We start from the raw sequence: 17,760 nt of genomic DNA on the forward strand, positions 1-17,760 counted from the left end.
ACCAATCCGCCTCTCCCTCCAATCCTCCCATCGCACCACAACCCCATCACCCCCGTCTCTGTTAAATCAATAATAATAATTTGGCACAAGTATGAGTGCATCAAAAACATAAGGTTAATCGGTAAACATCACTTTGCACCGCTCAACACTTACAATTGCACGTGTACACACAGAATTACACGAAGTCGGCACATGGACAAGTTTTGGTTAAAATATTTCACAAGAATAACGGGACACGGATAGCTGGTTGAGCTCCACACGAAGCAGTCGAAATGCTCCAATTACCCATACAGACCAAAGTTTGATCTTCCGACGCAGCATGCACAAACTTCCACAGACGTGGTGAGCTTTCCTCTTTTCGCTTTTAAATGATCGGAGTCGTAAATACCGCATGCCAGGAAGAACACAAAAACAATGTGGAGCAAGTTTATTTTAAAATCCGATGAGAAACCAAAATGTCCTGAATATAGCGACATGGCGTCCCGGTTCAATTTTCATTGCTTCGTGTTTGACGGATGGAACCAAAGGCCTGTGCTTGCTCTTGTACTTTTAGACTGGCAATATTTCCTGGAAAGTTACGCAATGTGCACAAATTTTACTCCGACTTGGCATTCGGGTGCTATTCAGAAAAACGGCCGATCCTCCATTTTAAGCGGAAACGCGTCTTAACACAACTCTGCTCGAGCTCATGACGACAGCGCACTGCATAGGAAGAGTGATGTACAACGATCTTGGAGGCTCATAGAGAGTCGTTTGGGCTCGCGTCTCGAACGGCTTCTCCATGCGCTGCCTGGCACACTTGGTCCAGTGCGAGGACGAGTGTGTGCAGCGTGTGGTCGGTGAACATCCTCGGGCTGATGCGGATGTTTTGGAAGGCCATGGCGTCCTCCCAGCTGGCTTGGTAACGGCATTCCGATCGCCAGGTCCTGGAAACAAACAAAGTAAATAGACTCCAAACAAATGCACACCTCCATTAACCCGTTACCTTCACTTATCGATGTCTTCCATGACCTACGCTTGTGCGACTTTGCAGTGACCGAATATCAACACATTCTGTATAATTCTGTATAATTTTGAGTAATGTTAGCTCTTTCACGAGCTTCGATCTTTTATACCAAAAAAAATAAATAAATAAATAAATCTAAAGCACAAAGTGTTCCTAAACACCAGTTTTGGCTGAACTCGATTGGCCTTTGCATGTGCACTCTAGTGCTCCTGTACGGTGGGATTGTTATAAAGGGGTTGAATGAATGAATGATCGTTTTAAGGCCATTTTCCCCGCTAGAGCGGGGGTTAGCCTTGCGGGCCCCATGACAATCATGGTTCCCTGTTTTGAGGCAATGTTTTTATGGTCGGATGCCCTTCCTGACGCCAACCCTTTGTCGCCTCTTACGATGCGCAGGGATACGGTGTACCTATTCTAAACCGGGGTACACACCGTGATCATTCATCCCAGCAAGCTGGTACTCAATTTGCCGACCTCGGAAGGATGACAGGCCGAGTCAACCCCCCTGGCGTTAATTCAGCGATCGACTGGGATTCGAACCCAGGATCCTAGGATCCCAAGCCGGCACCCTAACCACGAAGCCAACACCAGGCTAAAGACGTCGCAATTTAAGGGCTCCCCTTTGAGCGGGGTGAGAGTGGGTTTTAAACGTGTTACTGGAATTCCTGACGGTGTAATGTGCAGCTGTATAAACACCAAGTAGCTAAAAGGTTAAAAGACGATCTCAAAGGGATGAAAGGTGTCAAAGAAGGGTGGAAAATAAGGCTTGTTGTTTTGGGAAGGCACAAAGCAGAGAAAAGGCTTTAAAGCGAAAATAAGCTGGGACTTTATTTTTAGAACAGCGACACCATGAAGTGTATATGTAATTATATGTATCCCTTGTCCCAATTTCCATCTCCTCCTCGGCCCAACAGCTTCAGATCACCTCTTAGCAACCCAAAGACAGACCACTTACTTTTTCTCTTCGGCAACCGACAGGTAGAGGATCTTTCCGGGAGGGAAGAGTGCTGGGCGCTGTGTGATAAGGGAACTTTCAATGGCTGAAGGTGATTCGCCAAAGGAGGGGCCTGTGTGCGACTGCCATCTGTCTACATTGCCCCCTGCCAAGGCACCCCAGGTTGTGCAGACCAAAGGCTGGTCTTCACTCGAGTCCTGATGTGCGAGCAGGGGCTGCAACAGGCTGCTGTGGTGGATCGGAGATTCGTCGTACTCGACACCACAGCTGCCAAATATTTCATAACAAAATCCACGGAACAAGATCTGGTACTGCAAAAGTGAAGGACAGACAATGAGGCGAGCAAAATAAATAAATAAAAGAATAAAAAATATATACCTCAAAATGACTTTGCCACAGATACTCCCATGTTGTGTGCAATTGCATGAACACTGTACAACTACCATGGTCATTGAAACGTTTCAACAACAACACACAACAGGCATTTTAAGGCCATTTTCCCTGCTAGAGCGGGGGTTAGACTAATACAAACGTTTTCCTTCATAGAAACTAAACATTAAAATATTTCACAGCTAATTGAGCACACGAAAAGCCATTCAACCCAGCTTGTCTGTGATCAACTCCAGACACATGAGTAATTATCTCAACATGTATGTGACATGGTTGATGGTCGGGGGAGAAGATGGATATAAGGAAATGGGGAAGTATGGAGGAGGGAGTGGGAATGGGAAATCATGAGTGACGGGGAAAGGTGAGGAGTGAATTAGAACAGACAAAAATCATCCTTGCGTGAAGCTTTCGACCATGTAATGCACCTTTGGTCTGCTGCTCCTTGCAATAATCTCTACAATCTTCTGCTTCAAGTCCTCCATGCTTGACAAGCTTAGCCTGGAAAAGTCATCACATTAAGCAAATTGATGAGAGGATTGATATGAGAGCCGCAAATTCAAGATAAGGAAGTAATGAGTATAAGAACTTTTAAGATATCATGCCTACTACTGGGCAAACGGCGAACACCTACCGAGGAACGACATCTTTTCCAACGACCAGTGACACAATAAACCGATTTCCGTAATCGGCCAAAGATCGACTGAGATAGAACAAAGGATACAACATTAGTTCATCCGGCGAACAAAAACTTCTACAAAAGTATTCAAGGAGTATGTTATCGTAGCAAAAACAAACAAAAATCAACCTACTGTCATTACAAGTGAAATGTAATCACATGATGGCAAATCCTACAGCAATGTGCAAATTATGAGGACAACTACCATTGATGGAAGAGACGGTTCAGGTTTCAGTGCATCCAGACATCACATTCCCAATTTAAAAACAAGAAAGAGCAATCAGAGATTGCAAACCCTCGCCAGGACGTGTTTTTAGTGTTTTTTTAAAGGCTTTTGTGTTAAAACAAATATGGTGGCCGAACCACACCATTTTTTTTTCTCCACCAATTTATCCCTAGACTACGCTCAAGAAATTTTATCTTGATCGGATGAAGTTTTGTACTTGTCGAATTATGACGTCGGAATGGAGGCACCTATGACATCATCATTATAATATATAATAAATAACCACCTTTCGAGGCCATTTTTCCCTGCAAAGCAGGGGTTGGCCTTTTCCGGGAACCGTGGTTGTTGTTGTTTTTTGGTCCCCTTTTTGAAGCAATGTTTTACGGCCGAATGCCCTTCCTGACGCCAACCCTTTTTGCCGCCTCTAACGACAAACAGGGAATTACCAGTGAACTGGTACTCAATTAGCCAACCTCGGAAGGATGACAGGCTGAGTCAACCCCCCTGGCGTTAATTCAGCGATCGACCGAGATTCGAACCCAGGATCCTAGGATCCTAAGCCGGCACCCCAGCCGCTAGCCCAACACCAGGGATTAAATCATTACCATCAACATATTCATTGATCATTAACATGCATTAACTCATCATTAACATATGTTATTCTGGATGGAGAGTTCTTTACAATGAGCCACGTCTCAATTTTTTCTTTGCAGCGCTTTCAGAGATAGAGGTGCAAAGTTTTTCGGTTTTTCTAAGATGGTGGCCAAACCACGTGACCTATGACGTCATAATTGTCATTAAAATAATTATACAGGAGGAGACGCACCTATGGTGAATATTTCCTGTCAATCGGACCAACGGTTGCAGAGAAAATCATATTTATTCTGTGCAGACAGACAGACAAACAAAGATATATATATCGTGCATAGCACGATACTTGCGAAATCCTTAAAATAAGTTGTTGGCCTATGATGACCTCAAAAATAATTTGTGGTTGAATTCAGTGACCTGGTATGCAAGTCCTCTTAAAATTTCAAGTCAATCGGATGAAAATTTAGCATTTTAGAAATCTGGCCTATGTTTAACTCAAAAATAGTTGGTGCTTGAATTCAGTGACCAGATATGCAAGTCCACTTCAAATTCAAGTTAATCAGATAAAAATTGAGGATTTTAGAAATACAGCCTATGTTGATCCTTTAGCCTAAGTTGACCTCAAAAATACTTGGTGGTTGAATTCAGTGACCAGACATGGTTGAATTCAGTGACCAGACATGCAAATCCTCTTTAAATCCCAAGTTAATGGGATGAAAATTGAGCATTTTTGAAATTTGACAAATTTGGTGACCTTTGGCCTATATTGACCTATTGCCCTTTTGACTCCAAAAACAAAAGGCTTCTTGCTGATGACCAACTCTACCATTTGATGAAGTTTCGTGAAGATCGGTTGAAAATTATGACCTGTAGGCGACTGACATACATTCAGACAAAGACAAACAGACAGACAGAATGAAAAATCACTCAGAGCGACACTTGGCAAAAGAGAACAAAGTAGAATGGCACTCTGTAGAGCATCCTTTTGACCTCACAAATAATGGGTGGTAATTATGTGACCTGATATGCAAATAGTCTTCAAATCAAGTTAATCGGATAAAAATGGACAATTTTAGAAATTCGGCCTATGTTGACCTTTTGGCCTATGTTGACCTCAAAAATAGTTGGTGGTTCGTTTCAGTAAGCTGATATGCAAATCTTATTCAGATTTCAAGTCAATCAGATGAAAATTGAGCATTTTAGAAAGCTGGCCTATATTGACATTTTGGCCTATGTTGACTTCAAAAAAAGTTTGGGGTTGAATTCAGTGACCTGATATGCAAATCTTCTTCAAAGTTTATGTTAATCAGATGAAAATTGATAATTTTAGAAATTTGGCCTATGGTGACCTCAAAAATAGTTGGTTCGTTTCAGTAAGCTGATATGCAAATCCTAATCAGTTTTCAAGTCAATCAGATGAAAATTGAGGATTTTAGAAATTTGAAATTGTTGACCTTTGGCCTATGTTGACCTTTTGGCCTATGCTGATCTCAAAAATAGGTGGTGGTTGAATTCAGTTAACCGATATGAAAATCCTATTCAAATTTCAAGTCAATTGGATGAAAATTGAGGATTTTAGAAAGCTGGCCTATGTTGACCTTTTGAACTATGTTTTGGCCTACATAGGCCAAAAGGTCAAAATAGGCCAGCTCAAAAATAGTTGGGGTTGAATTCAGTGACCTGATATTGTTACGGGCCCCCCCCCCCCTTACCCCAGGTCTCGGTGGACCTCCGAACCCCGAGAGGGTCCCCGGCAGAAAGATGTGTTATCCCTGGTTGAAACCCAGCAGATAACGTCCCTCCGTGGAACCAGCAAATGAAACAGCCGAACCAATGATGCAACCACACCAAGTTATAAGCAAACCATACTATATTATAAATCACACACCAAGAGCCATACAGCAATGGGGCAATCACCCCTACTTTCAAATCTTACGATAATATCCCTGTCAAGCCCCTTAACCCCACTCACAGCAGGCACCTCCCCCAATGTCTCTTCTCCCCTCCAAGGCGAAGTCCCAATGTCTGTGCGCTCCCGCGATTGGGGAGTCGAGGCCCGGTGGTCAATGGAGGCGGGGACGAGCGAGACGACCCCGAGGTCACGTGCTCAGCCCCCAGCAACACAGCGGTGGCGAGGAACCTCACAAAGATGCGCTCCGACGTACACATTGCGGATCAAGCCGCGAGTCTCCGTATAATTCTCACGTGTCCCTTTCTGGCACAGCCGTTCCCGGCAATCCACCAGGGAATAATGTCCAGCCGACACGACGAAAGCCGGTTCACGGCCGGGTGCTCGCGTGGCCAAGATGATGGACGGCTTTAGCTCCAACCCGGATTCTCAAGGCCTGGATCCTCCGGCACCTCAAGGAGAATACCCGACGACACCGGCTCCACGCACTCCGGCGATATTTCTTATCGACCGAACTTCCCTTCAAGGACGCAAAGTTCCCTCGCCCAGTACGGCAAACGCTCGGCCCGGAGCTTCAACCACCACCTCCTTTTCCGATCTCCTCCCACCTCCTTTTCTTCGCTCCACCTCTTCCGGTCTCGGTCCGAATTTCCGGCCACATTTTACCAGGAGCGCTTTTAAATCTTTTACTCACAACAACCCTTTCCCTTAAGTCACAATAAGCATAATATCTAGAATACTTCGAACCAGCAACAATACTCATAACAACAACCATTAAGGCCGAGTCCGTAACAATATGCAAATCTTCTTCAAAGTTTGTCAATCGGATGAAAATTGAGGATTTTAGAAATTTGAGAAAAGTGGGTGACCTTTGGCTTATGTTGACCTCAAAAATAGTAAGTGGTTGAATTCAGTTAGCTGATATGAAAATCCTATTCAAATTTCAAGTCAATTGGATGAAAATTGAGGATTTTAGAAAGCTGGCCTATGTTGACCTTTTGAACTATGTTTTGGCCTACATAGGCCAAAAGGTCAAAATAGGCCAGCTCAAAAATAGTTGGGGTTGAATTCAGTGACCTGATATGCAAATCTTCTTCAAAGTTTGTCAATCGGATGAAAATTGAGGATTTTAGAAATTCGAGAAAAGTGGTTGACCTTTGGCCTATGTTGACCTTGTGACCTATGTTGACCTCAAAAAATAGTTGGTGGTTAAATTCAGTAAGCTATGAAAATCCTATTCAAATGTTAAGTCAATCGGATGAAAATTGAGGATTTTAGAAATTTGAGAAAAGTGGTTAACCTTTGGCCTATGTTGACCTCAAAAATAGTAAGTGGTTGAATTCAGTTAGCTGATATGAAAATCCTATTCAAATTTCAAGTCAATCGGACGAAAATTGAGGATTTGGTGGCGGAGGTAAAAAACTAAAATGGAACTCCGTAGAGTGCATCACTCTGCCAGGCTGAGCAGTTGAACAGTTTTGCATCCCACTCTCACACCCTAAAATCGAATCTGCTTGTTCTTGTTGCCGGACCAACTCATCCACCTAATTTTAGCACAAATCGTCCACAGTTTTTTGAAACATAGTGCTATACAGTATATCGTTTTTGGGCCCATCACTCAATGGTGAAGAATAACTTGGAAAAATAAAAAATAAAAATTATTTTATCCAGATTCGAATCTTCACCAAAATCAAATCAATTCGTCCTCATCACACACCCAACCTGTCCACCAAATTGTGTAGGAATGCATCCACAACTTGAGACTTTTAGGACTTAATTTTTTTTTGGTTTTAGACTTTTTGGTCAGGTCAGTCTTTTGGGATTGCCACAGGTAACATGTGAGCCAGTGAGTGCTACCTGCTGCATGGTCGGGTTGTCGGCGACTAAACTGACACCCCTCACTAGATTTGCTCGTGGAGATGGTGACTGTGACACCCTGCCAGGACAAAAAACAACACCTGGGAAAAGGTGGATGAGCTCCCAAAGGGAGCCAACGGCCATCTAGTAAAGAGATGGTGTCTCCTAAAAAATACCCATCCGGTTTGGACCGGTTCAAGTCATACCAAAGACATTAAAAATGGTACGTGCTGCTTCCTTGCTTGAAAAGGATAACGGATGGACACTCCCCATCGGTTGGTATCCATGGGGAGGAGGAAATTCCTTTGAGGAAATGCCCCGCTGAGTACGGTGAGAAAAGCGGCGCCATTGTTATGACGTCACTGGTACCCAGAGTATCCCGGGAGGTGACAGCAGTGACGGCACTTCCCCCAAACTCAGTGGCTGTTAAGTGTTTGTCTCGTGTGTGTGTGTCAGGTCTATTACGAGCCTTAGCCCATGTACGGAAAAAAAATAAAAAAAATAAAATAAAAGGGATCCTGTTCACAAACAGACAGGCAGACGTGAAAACATAACCTCCATCTACCTTCGGTAGCAGAGGTAAACATTATGAAACACTGCATGGTACTAGATCCAGAAAGGCAAGAGCACAACATCTTAGATGGATCTATGGGTTGCTCTAGGTCTAGGGAGATTGATCGGCTATCTCTGTGGCTTGGGCCAGTTTGAGCAGACGTCCACTTTCTGAATGTCGCCAATGTCGACGACGAACGACTTGTTGCCCCTCCTCAAGACCCGAAAAGGCCCATCGTACGGCAGCCGGAGTGGTCCCCGGTGCGCGTCGTGGCGCACAAAAACGTACTCCGCTGTGCGAAGCGCTGGGGAGACATGGGGTTGAGGACAGCCATGATGAGACGTGGGCACCGGGGCAAATCTCCTGGCGGCCTCCTGGAGGACCGAGAGTTGGCGAGCCGCGGACCAGGGGCCGGTGGCATCGGGGATGAACTCCCCCGGGACGCGCAGTGGTTGGCCGTAGACCAGCTCGGCGGTAGAAGCCTGGAGGTAGAAGCCTCGGCGGTAGAAGCCCTCCCATCCACTTTCTGAATAATCCTCTCCAAGAAGTTCTGTCACTCAAGCTTTTGGGTCTCACTATCTGCCATGATCTTTCCTGGGAAAACCACATTTCCAATCTGGCCTCCAAAGCCAGTCGCCGACTGGGCATCCTCCGTCGTGCGAAGTCCTTCCTTGGCACACCTGAGCTCCTCACCACATACAAGGCTTTCATCCGCAGCTCAATGGAATACTGCTCTCCCCTCTGGGCTGGTGCTCCTGCCTCACACGTAGCTCGTCTTCACGCTGTTGAAACCAAAGCATTCAGAATCATTGGAATCTCCCGCGATGAAGCCAACTCCGAGGGCCTCTCACTCACTCACCGCAGGCAGGTTGGTGGTCTTTCCGTCTTCTACCGACTCCTCTCTGGCCTTGCCCCTCCAGCTCTCTCTGGGCTCTGTCCCGCAAATATTCCTACAGGTCGCACAAGATCTGCCTGCAACCCTCTTATGGTCAAACTGCCAAAATCAAGACTCTCTGCTCACCTTCACTCCTCTTTTCTCCCACCTCTGGAACAAACTCCCTCACTCTCTTCAATACCACTCCACCCTCCAGGTCTTTAAAACAGCTGTTCACCACCATCTCTTATCTTCCCCCATCCAAAACCTTGATCTTTTCTACCCCTGCTAATTTCACCCCAATTCCACTTTTTTGAAATACCAACTTCTGCCTTGGAAGTCCTTGGTGTCCTTGTGTTTTATACTTCTCCCTCCCCCCCCCCCCCTTTCCACGCCTCCTCCCCCCAAGCCCTCTCCCTTCCACACATCTCCCTGCTCTCAAATGTTGTGTTTGTGTGCTTCCCCTTCTCTCCCCATCTTGTGTTCCGCTCCCTCTTTTTATATATTTTGTTTGTCTGGTTGATTTGTTTGTGAAGTAAATGTTAGCTCTTTCACGAGCCTCGATTCAGTATACAAAAAAAATAAAAAAATAAAAAAATATATAGCATCTTGGCAAAAGCCAACAAAATCAGCATTGAGGCCACAGTCAAACGCCATGAACTTCAATAAAATGGGCATGTTGTTTGGGTGCTTGCCCCATGCCTTTCAAAGCAGGTTCTCTTTCTCCCCCAGAGAAGGGCAGCAGACAACAGCCGAGCAGAGGAAACCGTTTAAAGACGTCCTCAAAGCCACCATGAAAAAAAAAAATGTAATAACACCAACACCTGGGAAACAGCTGCCCTTTACCGCCACCCAGTGGAAGCTGAAAGTTTGGGAATGTTGCTTACACTGAATAAACCAGACGTCAGTCAGAGGAAGAGAAGCAAAGGATGCGAAAGGGAAGAGCAGTTGAAAATTTCCTTTTGTATTTGGGGATCAAAACGTCCAAATTGAGGTTGGCAGACAATTTTACTGGATTTGGCACCACTAAGTTATGTTAAAAATACTGTTGTTTGCCAACTTTCAACACAATCCACACGGGTAATTTTCCAACCACATTGCTGGAAATCCTTCCCCTGACTACAATTGCAAAGCAAGACAATGCACCGGCAGATATGACAGCCAGAATAATGACCATGACTGTACAAGCATGCAAACATATAATGAAGCAATAGGCCAAAGCAAATAACCTTTCGATTGAGGGTGACAAGCATCTTGAAAGTAATTTTTAGATAAAGTCCAATTTTATTATTAGTTTGATATCATAATCACGAATATGAATCGAAATTGGAATTTGGGTTAAATGATAAGAAACTAGTAAGTGCACGGCCTAAATAAGTGGTGCGAGGACAGGTTCATCAACATACAGACGTACCTTACCAACCCACTCGGGGGGGCGAATGCGTAACAACACAGGTTGGGGTACAGCGGATGCAGCAGAGTAGCCAGCAAAGCGGCCACTCCAGCCCCCAGGCTGTGCCCTGTAATAACCAAATTATAATCCTGCCAAAACAAAACACACAAACTTGGAATGTTGTGACTCGACATGCTGAGAAACAAGCAATTTATGAGAAAATTATTCAAAGTACCAAACGGTCCACCATAAACCAAGCAGTCAGAAATGTTGGGTTATTATTTAGCACTTTGAAGTTGCCACCTCTCAGCCTTTAGAAAAAGTAAAAACAAAACCAAAAAAAAAAAACGCTTGAAACAGTGAACGCTAAACATTCACACTGCAACAGCAATATATTTGTAATAGTTCATCCTCTTCGTGCTGTCAGACATTTAAGGTTGCCAATGCAGTTAATTTGGCCAGGGGACACAATCTGGTAAGCTGGTGCTCATTTTTCCGACCTTGGAAGGAATGAATGAATGAGTCGCGCCCCATCTAGCATTATTTTGGCACAGCTGGTGTTTCAACTCATGACCTTAAGATCCCAAGTGAACCATCTTAAAACGTAAAGCCACCAAGCATTTTTCTTCCTACATTATTCAAAATACGAGTATGTTCTCCTATTTTATGTTATTCTGGGATGCAAGACAAGAATGCATCAAATATAATTGCTCACTTTAAATAATTATCTTAACCTTTTAAGACCACCCACCACCATCAGCAGCACTGTCACAGCCATCAGCAGACAAGAAAAGGAAAATAACATAAATAAATAAATAAATAAAAAGAAATGATTACCATCAAATTATGTTGGTTTTAGGAAAGGTATAATCAGAATAGTGTTACGTTTGTGGGGGTAGATGATGAAATACCATAGTACAGATAGGATTGTATAGGGATAGCATGGACCTAGTAGGAGACATCTCCATGTATTAAGAAGGGAAACTGGAGCTTAAGTTGTTTACGTGTCTTCACACGAGGGGTGAAGCTATGGTAATTAGATAGGGATTAAGATGAGTTTTCCCCCAGGATGTGATTGCCCTCGGTGGTTTTTCCTTGTTTTTACAATTACAATAAGGCCGGCCATGCAAAACACATTAAACCACCGGAACCGCCGACCATGCTCGGGCATTGCCGATCGGCAATTAGGCCACGCCTTAAGGACAAACACACCAAACAAACAGGCTCCCAAACTAAACCCAGCCTCCAGAAGATCGTAACCAGCAGGCCACACCCCCCAAAGTTCAGGTTTGGTCGGGATGAAGTGAGAGCGAGACGCTTCGAGGAGGGAGGAAGAAAAGTCCACTCGATAGGTCGCATTTGTCTCTGGCTTTTTGGCTGCGGCTGGCTCGTGTGCGCTTGTGAGGAGACTTTTTGGAGCTTTGTGTGAACGTTTGCGACGTTGGAGGAAGGGGTGTTATTGGTCGGTGGTGCTCTTTAGGGGAGCTGAGAGGCGCTTTGCGCTTGGCGGTGGAAGCGAAAAAGGCCGTTTTGACTGCTTGCTCATGCCTGGGCGTTTGACGTGCGACATCAAAACGTTTTTGTCGGAGCGCTTCCTGCGCGAGTTGTTACACCTGCGCGAGTTTTTGTTGGAGCGCTCCTGCGCTTCCTGGCGCCATTGTTGGAGCGCTTCCTGCGCGAGTGGTTACACCGGCTGCAGCTACCATCAAGCTCCTAAACGCATTTTGGACCAGAGCTGAGTACCGGCCGACTAAAAGGAAACATTTTATTTTAATTTTATCTTTCCCCTTGTTCGTATTTGTGTCTGAGTCGAGGATCCTCAAAGTAGGAATTTCGATTATTTTACCTCAACCTATACTTCGCATTACATTTACTTTCATTAAATCATTATTGCGGAATTTTTTACTTGTTGTGTCGTGTTTCTTTGTTCGTGGGTTCGGGAATAAACCGGTGTGGCTTCTGTTGACGTAAGCAACTCGCTGCTTTCCGTCCCATGCGCGCCATAAAAAGTACCGCCAATTTTCGGGCTGCCGCCTCGGGAGTAAAAACGATCGGTCATTCGTCACCCAGTGGTCTTAATCGTTGGGCGACGCGACAATAGATAAGCAGCAAAGACTGTACATGACAACATGATGCAAACACAATGCATTACCATGCGGACCATTGGAAGCAAAAGTGAAGTGTTGGCACCAAAGAATTAAGCCGATGTCACATTTCTAAGTGTTATAGGAAATCTTCCCAGCTTGGTCGTTTTCAATAAGCACCACAACAAAGGGCAAATACAACTGTAAGCTCTTCCCTGTATTTGGCTGAGTAAACCATTGATATTGACCCTGCAAAGGTGTCTCGTTTGAGAACTTGAATCTCGGCCCAGCTAAAAACTGTCATCCTGGTGTCTCCAAATCAAGGCAAGTCAATGTGTGTGCCACTCAGATGGATGTCAAATGGGCGTCTCGGCTGCTGGCGCATGGTTGGTGGAGGTTAAAAATCCTGTGGTGTCCTTCATGAAAAGTAGCCACGTTATTGTTGGCACTCTGGCCCCATTCTACATTCCTGCCCTAACTACCATCGAGTAGGTAAAGGCAAACCACCAAGTATAATCCTTGGCAACACTGAACCTGCCTTCAGGCAAAATACCATAAAAATGTATTATCATATATTTTAGATGGAAGAGGGGAGAGATTGGAGTCAAGGTTAATCGTGGAGTTTGATTGCTAAAAAAACAAAAAGAATAGTATTGTTACGTTTATGAGGGGAGGAGGGGAGGGGAGGGGGTTAGAGGTTACCTCAGAAGAGATAGAGCTGTATAGAATAGTATGGACCATGTGCGAGTAGGAAGCAAATCTCGATACAAAGATGCAGGGACATGTTAGCTTAAGGATTGTGTTTGAATGTGCACGATACGAGGGTAGTGTTTGCGATAAGATAGAGAGGGATTAAAGTTAAGGAAACGTGTGTTAAACCTCATATAAACATCCACCGGGCGGACCAGGTGATATCTCTGTAGAACAGAGTTTGCACCAGCCCAGAAGAACGAAGCAGAAAGCTATGAGATTCTGCCAGGCAAGGAGCTATGATCGTCCCCCGGAAGGAGGTGGAACCCAACGCCTGGAGGGGTGGTGGGTTGTCAATGGAGACGAGATAGGCACTGTCAAAAAGGCACAAGAGGATTTGTGCTACATCTGAGGAGAAGGGGGAGGAGCCAGGAGGAGTGGGAACAGGGTGCTGAGGTGCTCTCGGTGGAGTGAGGAGAGTTAACAGTGTGCTAAGGAGCTTGCGTTTTTGGTGAGGAGAATTGTGGTGTTCTGAGGAGAATTAAGGAGGAGAGCTTTAAGGAGGAGAGCTTTAAGGAGGAGAGCTTTAAGGAGGTCATCCTGCCTGCCTTGGCCTTGGTGCTGTTCTCATCTTCCCTCCCTTGCCTGTTGATCGTCCTGCTCATCTCCTCCTCACCTTTTCACCTGCCTGCTGTCTCATCGTCCTGCCCATCACCTCATCCATACCTATCTTCCCGTTCCCCCGCTGCCACACAACATAAGTCGCCCGGCTGTGTCCTTCACCCCCATCTGTGCTTTTGACTGGAGAGCGAGGCGCCTTAGATTTTATAGGATTTATTTTACCTCCTTGTTTACCTCATTGTATATAGGTATTATTGAATTAATTTTCTCTGGTTTTATTTTGGGAATAACTCCATTTGGTCTGAAAAGAGACAACGTTCTCGTGATTCTCCCCAGCCTGCGTGTGCGAGCATAATAATCGCCATAATTTGAAACGCCTCGGATATAAAGCCCGTTTCAGCCCGGCCCTGAACACGACAGTATTTTTGGGAACATATTACTTGGTTGCTAGCTTTATACCATGTGATGAGCAAGGAATACCGGCAAGCTATATCCATATTTTGGGAAAGGTCTGGCTCTGATGGCTGGATAAGTCAAGCAATGCTGTGATACATGCACACGACATGGGTGTGGGTGAGGGAGTGTTCATCCCCAGAATTGTCGTAGGGATCTTGCCTGCCATGACAGGTGGTGTTCACCCAATCTGTTCATCGTTTGGAACCTGGAACTGCTCTCCAACAGTAAGCGCATCATAGTACACATCTCTCTGTGTCAGCAACAGTGACTAAAAGCAGAGGTCAGGTGAGGCACAATTTGTGTGGCTGGTGACAAATGGTAATCATGAAATTGGTGAAGACAGTGTAAATTCACTGTGTAATTAAAATGAGGCAATGTGAAGGCAGGTGGGTGCACCTTCATGTTGCCATGACATTTTGCCTAATGTTCCAAAAGTAAAATTTAGGAAATTTACCAGCCATTCGCATGTACTTTGCGAGTCGTAAGAAACACCTATTGGCAGAAGTTAGGTGATCTATTGGCAGGTGCAAGGCTTCAATAAATACAAGTGATTCATTTGAATTGACAGTCATGTCGTCCAGAAAGGATGAAATTATGAAACCATACGTTTTGGAAGGCTGTGCAATCAGCTAAGCAGACAACAGCAAATTCAAAAATACAAACAGATAGTGAAAGAAATATAACTAGAACTGCCACTTTATAACTGCTGGCAGTGATGACCGGTTTCCTCTGCCTTCCTGCTTTCATAAAACCCCGCATTGATACAACCCCGCTTTTGATGCAACCCCGCTTTCATCAGACACACTTTGATACAACCCCACTTTCATTGAACATGCTTTCATAGGACACGATTTGATACAACCCCACTTTCATCAGACACACTTTGATACAACCCCACTTGGATACAACCCCGGTTTGATTTGACACGCTTTGATACGACACGCTTTGATACAACTCCGCTTTGATACAACCTCGCCTTGATACAACCTCGCCTTGATACAACCTCGCCTTGATACAACCTCGCCTTGATACAACCTCGCCTTGATACAACCTCGCCTTGATACAACCTCGCCTTGATACAACCTCGCCTTGATACAACCTCGCCTTGATACAACCTCGCCTTGATACAACCTCGCCTTGATACAACCTCGCCTTGATACAACCTCGCCTTGATACAACCTCGCCTTGATACAACCTCGCCTTGATACAACCTCGCCTTGATACAACCTCGCCTTGATACAACCTCGCCTTGATACAACCTCGCCTTGATACAACCTCGCCTTGATACAACCTCGCCTTGATACAACCTCGCCTTGATACAACCTCGCCTTGATACAACCTCGCCTTGATACAACCTCGCCTTGATACAACCTCGCCTTGATACAACCTCGCCTTGATACAACCCCGCCTTGATACAACCTCGCCTTGATACAACCTCGCCTTGATACAACCTCGCCTTGATACAACCTCGCCTTGATACAACCTCGCCTTGATACAACCTCGCCTTGATACAACCTCGCCTTGATACAACCTCGCCTTGATACAACCTCGCCTTGATACAACCTCGCCTTGATACAACCTCGCCTTGATACAACCTCGCCTTGATACAACCTCGCCTTGATACAACCTCGCCTTGATACAACCTCGCCTTGATACAACCTCGCCTTGATACAACCTCGCCTTGATACAACCTCGCCTTGATACAACCTCGCCTTGATACAACCTCGCCTTGATACAACCTCGCCTTGATACAACCCCGCTTTCATTGGACACGCTTTCATTGGACACGCTTTCATTGGACACGCTTTCATTGGACACGCTTTCATTGGACACGCTTTCATTGGACACGCTTTCATTGGACACGCTTTCATTGGACACGCTTTCATTGGACACGCTTTCATTGGACACGCTTTCATTGGACACGCTTTCATTGGACACGCTTTCATTGGACACGCTTTCATTGGACACGCTTTCATTGGACACGCTTTCATTGGACACGCTTTCATTGGACACGCTTTCATTGGACACGCTTTCATTGGACACGCTTTCATTGGACACGCTTTCATTGGACACGCTTTCATTGGACACGCTTTCATTGGACACGCTTTCATTGGACACGCTTTCATTGGACACGCTTTCATTGGACACGCTTTCATTGGACACGCTTTCATTGGACACTCTGATATAATTCCGCTTTGATACAACCCTGCTTTCACATTTTTTTCCCCCCATAAATTTATCCCAAGATGATGCTCAAGAAATTTCATCCTGATCGGATGAAGTTTTGTACTTGTCGAATTATGACATCATAATGGAGGCACCTATGACATCATCATTCACATGGGTTATTCTCCATGGATAGTTCTTTACAATGAGCAATGTCTCAATCTTTTCTACACAACGCTTTTGGAGATATGGAGGTGTAAATTTTTTCGGTTTTTCCAAGATGGTGGCCGTACGACGTGACATGTGACGTCATAATTATCCTACATGGTGAGGCGCTTCCATGGTGAAAATTTCCTGTCCATCGGTCCACCGATTGCAAAGACACTGATTTTTAAAGAAAATAAACCTGAAAAATCGCAGAGCCAGAATCATTGATATGGCCTGAGAAGCTCATGTGGAGTTTCTTCTTCTTCACAAAATAACTTCTAACTTCCAGACCATACATCCAATCATCTTTAAATTTTGCACACTTGTTCCACTTCATGCCTTCTTTATTATAAAGTTTCACGTCGATCAATGCATTCTGAGTTCAAGAGATATAATTTTAAAAAGATTTTCGTTCAATTAGTGATCTCTACCAAACCATGTGACCTATTGCAAATTCCACAAGGTCATTTTAGCAGACTGATATGGGGAACGCATCTCTGAAGTTTCCATTCAATAGGATCAAAAATGAGGGAGGAGCTAGGTTTTAAAGGTTTATGCTTCAAAACATCATAGCTCCTAAACCATGTGACTTATGACGTCATGCTCACTGAACTTTTTGTTTGTCATGGGTATGTGATTCTACCTGCAACGTCTGGGCTCGATCTGTGTAGCCGTTGCGGAGAAAAGGGGGTTTTAGTGTTTTTGACGAAAAACAATATGGCGGCCGATCGATGTGATGTATGACGTGGAATTTTTTTGCATTCTGAGTTGTTTTTTTTCTCTTAGGTCATGGAAAAAAAATATCATATTCGTGGCATCAAGAGGTCTATTTGTCGAATTCTAACTTCATAACATTAGTACTTTTAATATCCTAAATAAACATGTTTTTTGGTCCCATTGCAGAATTCTTTAAAATGAGCCATGAGTCCATTTTTTTCCATTGAGCCGTTTTGGAGATTTTAGAGGGGCAAAGTTGAAGGTATTTTCTACAAGATGGCGCCCGCACCACATGACCTACGACGTCATAATTAGCAGTCAAAAATTCTACATGTTTTCTCCTGCAAAAAATCATGCCAATCACTTGTTGAAAATTTAGTGTCAATCGG

At 44.6% G+C, this 17,760-nt stretch overlaps 1 protein-coding gene across 2 annotated transcripts in view; it reads right to left on the reverse strand.

Annotated features, from left to right (window-relative positions):
- Positions 1-412: 412 nt before the first annotated feature.
- The window catches only part of LOC137416815 (diacylglycerol lipase-beta), an 89,987-nt gene continuing 72,639 nt past the window's right edge, over positions 413-17,760 (reverse strand). For both annotated transcript variants that reach the window (XM_078779334.1, XM_078779333.1), the window contains exons 12-16: positions 10,452-10,579; positions 2,983-3,051; positions 2,777-2,849; positions 1,962-2,272; positions 413-926 (exon numbers count right to left, since the gene is read on the reverse strand). In XM_078779334.1, coding sequence (XP_078635460.1) covers positions 740-926; positions 1,962-2,272; positions 2,777-2,849; positions 2,983-3,051; positions 10,452-10,579 — 768 coding nt within the window. In that variant the 3' untranslated portion in view covers positions 413-739. The remainder of the gene's footprint in view (positions 927-1,961; positions 2,273-2,776; positions 2,850-2,982; positions 3,052-10,451; positions 10,580-17,760) is intronic.

This window comes from Myxine glutinosa, chromosome 5 (assembly GCF_964187855.1).
Source record: "Myxine glutinosa chromosome 5, kmMyxGlut1.1, whole genome shotgun sequence".
Taxonomy (NCBI): Eukaryota; Metazoa; Chordata; class Myxini; order Myxiniformes; family Myxinidae; genus Myxine; species Myxine glutinosa.